The sequence below is a fragment of the Salmo salar genome, chromosome 23 (genome assembly GCF_965601325.2).
Source record: "Salmo salar chromosome 23, fSalSal1, whole genome shotgun sequence".
Taxonomy (NCBI): Eukaryota; Metazoa; Chordata; class Actinopteri; order Salmoniformes; family Salmonidae; genus Salmo; species Salmo salar.
Window position 1 is genome coordinate 26,017,730 of NC_138313.1, and position 4,457 is coordinate 26,022,186.

Below are 4,457 nucleotides of genomic sequence, written 5' to 3' on the forward strand. Positions count from 1 at the left end.
TGTTGCCAGGTCTGAGCAGCAAATTTGTCCTGGTGATTAGCTAGCTAGAAGTGTATGGTAAGCTAGCTAACAGTTTGTTACTTAAACCGTCTCCATCTTTATCAATGATGATTTAAGAAAGGAAAAACAAAGCGTTATGTTTTTTTACTGTATAAAATCTTGTTTGAGGCTGGAGCTAACGTCTTTTTCCCCCCCTTCACTTTGAACATCAAAGGGGCCGCAAACAACATGTCCCAACATGCAGACGGTGTTTCACGTGTTGTCTGTGTGACCAGCATACCACTGTATTTGGTGACCCATCAGATTCTATGACCTGCAGTGTTGGAAAAAGTACTCAGATCATTTACTTAAGTAAAAGTATATAAGTATTACCAGTTAATTGTACTGAAATTACTAAGAGTCTCGTCCCGTAGGCGGGATCAACATCCAGCGAAAAACTCCTAGCGACATTAGCATAACGAAATGTAATATATATATTTTTTCAAATATAGGACTGTCTCATATCGTTTTATAGATACACCTCTCCTGAATCGACCCACGTCGTCCGATTTCAAAAAGGTTTTACAGGAAAAGCAAAACATTAGATTATGTTAGAGGAGTACATGGTAAAAGTAGCAACATAGCCATTTTCCGACCAACCACATGCATCACAAATAACCAAAAAACAGCTAAATGCAGCACTAACCTTTTACAAACTTCATCAGATGACACACCTAGGACATCATGTTACACAATCCATGCATCCTTTTGTTCAATAAAGTTCATATTTATATATAAAAACAGCATTTTACGTCGGCGTCTGACGTTGACTAACTATTTTCCCTCAAATGCATCCCGGGAAACAGTGATACAATTTACTTTATTACTATTCGAAAACATTTTTAAAATGTAATATTGTCATTCTAAGATTTATAGATGAATATCTCTTGAAAGCACCTGTCATACCAGATTTAAAAATAACTTTACTGGGTAATCACACTTTGCGATAAAAGGGGATGCGATACTCAGAAAATTAGCTAGTAATTCCAGCTCGGCGCCATCTTGGAACAATCGCATATCACATCTAATCTTGTATACTATTGTCAATAATCCCTTACCTTTAGTTGTCTTCATCAGAAAGCATTTCCAGGAATCCCAGGACCACAACAAATGTATTTTCGGTCGAAAAAGTCCATCCTTTATGTTCCATTAGCTTGCTGTTGTTAGCGCGTCTGAAGGCTGTATCCAAATGCTCCGTCAGGCGCGGGACAGCGGTTTCGAAAAATAACATTTTCCCCTATTTAGGTTCGTTCAAACATGTCAAACATTGTATAACATAAATCTTCAGGGCCTGTTTCAACAAGAGAGCCAATAAGATTCGAGGGGGACGATTGTATTGTGTTTCAAAACGTTTCGAAAGGAGGGGGTCATAATGGTGATGGCCCTCCCCTGTGACCAATTTCCACAGCGTCTCATTCATTCAGTTTCGACAGTAGAAGGCTGAAACCACTGTGTAAAGACTGGGGACATCTAGTGGAAGCAATAGAAAGTGAACGATAGCTCACGGTGTGATTAATAGGGAAAGATGTGAAGTTGAGTCCACAATTCAGAATTCCACTTCCTGTTTCAATCGGTCTCGGGGTTTTGACTGCCATATGAGTTCTGTTATACTCACAGAGACCATTCAAACAGTTTTAGAAACTTTAGGGTGTTTTCTATCCACAGGTATTAATTATATGCATATCCTAGCTTCTGAGTTTGATTAGTAGGCCGTTGAAAATGGGCACAAATTTTTTCAAAATGCGCTGTGGCGCCCCCTATCCTAGGGTGAGCCCAAAAGGTTAAAGCTAAAGTACAAAATTAGCAGAAAATCGGGCTGTGACTGATATAAACATTTAAGTGCATCATTAAATACTGATGAGTCAATGCATAAGCAGCTTTTTAATATCTCAGTCACAGCGTGATTTTCTGAAAATGTGTACTTTTTCCCAACAGTGCAGGTCACAGAATCTGATGGGTCACCAAAAATGGTGTAACACTGTCGACTTAGCTTTAATCTTTACCGTTCTTCCTTTAAATGTTTATTTACTTTGTCAAACTTCCTTGCATGTCTCAGTCAAAATGCTGGTCCAGGTGAAGTACAGCCAACAGCAGAAATATGTGAAGCTGGATGAGGATGAAGGACGGTTTGACTTTATGCAATTCCATGAAAATGGTTAGCATGGCTTAGGAAAAAGGTTTTAAACCACACCCATGTTCTTTTAAAAGCTCATTGTGCAAGCTCCTTAATGTTGTCGATTCTGATTTCTTCACATGCCTTCATCAGACTCTTTTATATGGTAAATGGGGTTAAATTGCTAATCATTTTCAGTTCTGTAATGTGTGCTTCATAGTGTAAAGTATTAATATACACCAAAACAGTCAATAAAAAAAGGCAATCAATTTTTCAATTTGGAATTAAGAGGGAATAGGTTATGTGAGGGAAAATGCTCTAGGTCTATTTAAGCATTATACAGTGGTGGATGTATGTATTTAACATGAACAGTTATTGGCTGTGAGGCAAGAAACAGTGCTGACTTCAAAGGCACATTCAGTTTGACCTTACTATCTTTTCCAGTCATCGAGAGATTTTGCCTGCCACCGGATGCAAAAGTTATATACAAGGATGCAACAGGGACAGAAGTTGATGCAGAAATATTCAGCGACCTCGTTGGACAAGGCAATGTGGTGCTGACACTATTCTCAGATCAGGGTGAGATATCAAGGCAGGTATAATAAAGCACTTTGCACCTTACATAATATAATTATTTGCATTTTTTCTAATCCTTTAGAATTCTCTGATTTCTCCTTGACTCAAGCTTCAGCTCAAGTGCATCAACTATAATCCTAGATGATGTCCCTAGCAAGAGACAAAGAATTGAGGATACACATGATGCTGTGTCTGCTGAACAGGTTTCTTAATGCTTTCACATTTTTTTCACTGAGTCTCAAGAAAAGCTATTTATCACCATGTTTTGTATTGTAATGTTTTTGTTTTTTATTAGTTGATTGAACCTGTGCTAAGAGGCAAGTCTGGGGGTGAAGAAGTACTACAGGAGTACCAAACAACAGAAACCCTAACAGATGCTGCAAGAAGAAAAATGGTTAACATCCTGGTGGCTCACATGATTGACAATCATGGGTATGTTTGTTTCACATTGTTTTTATTTGTACCAGATAACTGCATGGCCATTGCATAAATGTACTAATTTAATATCTCCTCTCAGGCACCGCCCCACTAAAGCAATCAGAGAAGATTATGCGCGTGGGATAGTGATGTTGTTCCCTTCCCTCAAGAATCCATACTCCAAGAAGGGCTATGTAATATGCATTGTTATTGTTAATTCTTTCATGTCATGTTGTGACACAAAAACTGTGTGGATGACATTGATATTTGAATTCCGTGAGATTTCTCATGAGCCTGGTATGACAACGCATTTATTTTCATTTTTTTCATTTCAGGAACACTTCTATGATGCTGCAAGCAGCACAGGATACATTTCTTGGCGTCTGAAAACAGTCCAGAGGAAGATTCGTCGAGGATCTGCACTGCCACCAAATAGCCCAATTGACTTTTCTCCAGGGGGCCCAAATTTCCAAAGGACTGTTAATGTTGTAAGGCAGCTTGATGGTGATGCTTGCCAGGAGGCCATGTCTTTGCTCAACCATACCACAGACAATTCCCTGATTTTCCAGAAGATGAGAGAGACCTTTCAGCACCGTCAGAAGCTCGTTAATGACCCAGGAAGAAGTGTTGATATCCTCTCCAGCTTCCCAAGATTCCTGGATACAAAAGGATTGGTAAGTTAGGGATGAGATGTTTAGAATGGCTTGAAATTTGAAAGTATTTCCTGAAGTAGTAGTAGTAGTTTAATATCTTCTTTCTTAAAGGTGGACCAAAACTTCACTCTCCTATTTGATGGCGACACATCCTCCAGGCTTCTTCAGAAATGGGATTTGTTCTTCAAGCCAAATGTCATAAAAGAGGCTAAGCGGCTCACCTCAACACCAGAGTTGCGTCACTTGGTGCAGTCAGCAGAAAGTCCCCCAGGAAGTGATCTTGATGAGCCAACAAGTGAGTTTTTATTTTTTATTTTAATACATTTGCTATAATTGCAGTTAAATTATAACTGCAATAATATTTCATTTGTTTATTCTGTGTATCTCTGAACGTTGATCTGATTTTTGGGATAAATGTGACTAATAGATGGATGACGGTTTAAAACGTTCTCATAATGCCTCCCTGTTCTCATTCAAACTTTAAAAGTATTACATTTGAAGAGTTTTCAGTTAATTCTTGTGACTCTTTGTCCTCAGCCTACGACCAAGAAATGGCTTCCCTGTTGTTGCTGTTACATCTCCTTCCACCACCTCCAGGGGGACTGAAGTCTCCAAAAATTAGTGCATGTGATGCAGTTGAGAGACTTGTTGTCTTTCAT

The 4,457-nt window shown here is 38.8% G+C and overlaps 1 protein-coding gene across 1 annotated transcript; it reads left to right on the top strand.

The window, feature by feature from the left end:
- Positions 1-2,100: 2,100 nt before the first annotated feature.
- On the top strand, positions 2,101-3,828 carry LOC106584250 (uncharacterized). Its single transcript, XM_014169300.3, has 5 exons — positions 2,101-2,165; positions 2,838-2,931; positions 3,024-3,160; positions 3,246-3,339; positions 3,481-3,828. The coding sequence occupies exons 1-5, from the start codon at positions 2,101-2,103 to the stop codon at positions 3,826-3,828; spliced, it is 738 nt and encodes a 245-aa protein (XP_014024775.2).
- Positions 3,829-4,457: the final 629 nt, after the last annotated feature.

Coding starts and splice junctions, on each gene's coding strand:
- LOC106584250 (XM_014169300.3), top strand. CDS start 2,101: ATGCTGGTCCAGGTGAAGTACAGCCAACAGCAGAAATATGTGAAGCTG. Junction 2,932..3,023: donor ATGCTGTGTCTGCTGAACAG/GTTTCTTAATGC, acceptor GTTTTTTATTAG/TTGATTGAACCTGTGCTAAG. Junction 3,340..3,480: donor CATACTCCAAGAAGGGCTAT/GTAATATGCATT, acceptor TTTTCATTTCAG/GAACACTTCTATGATGCTGC.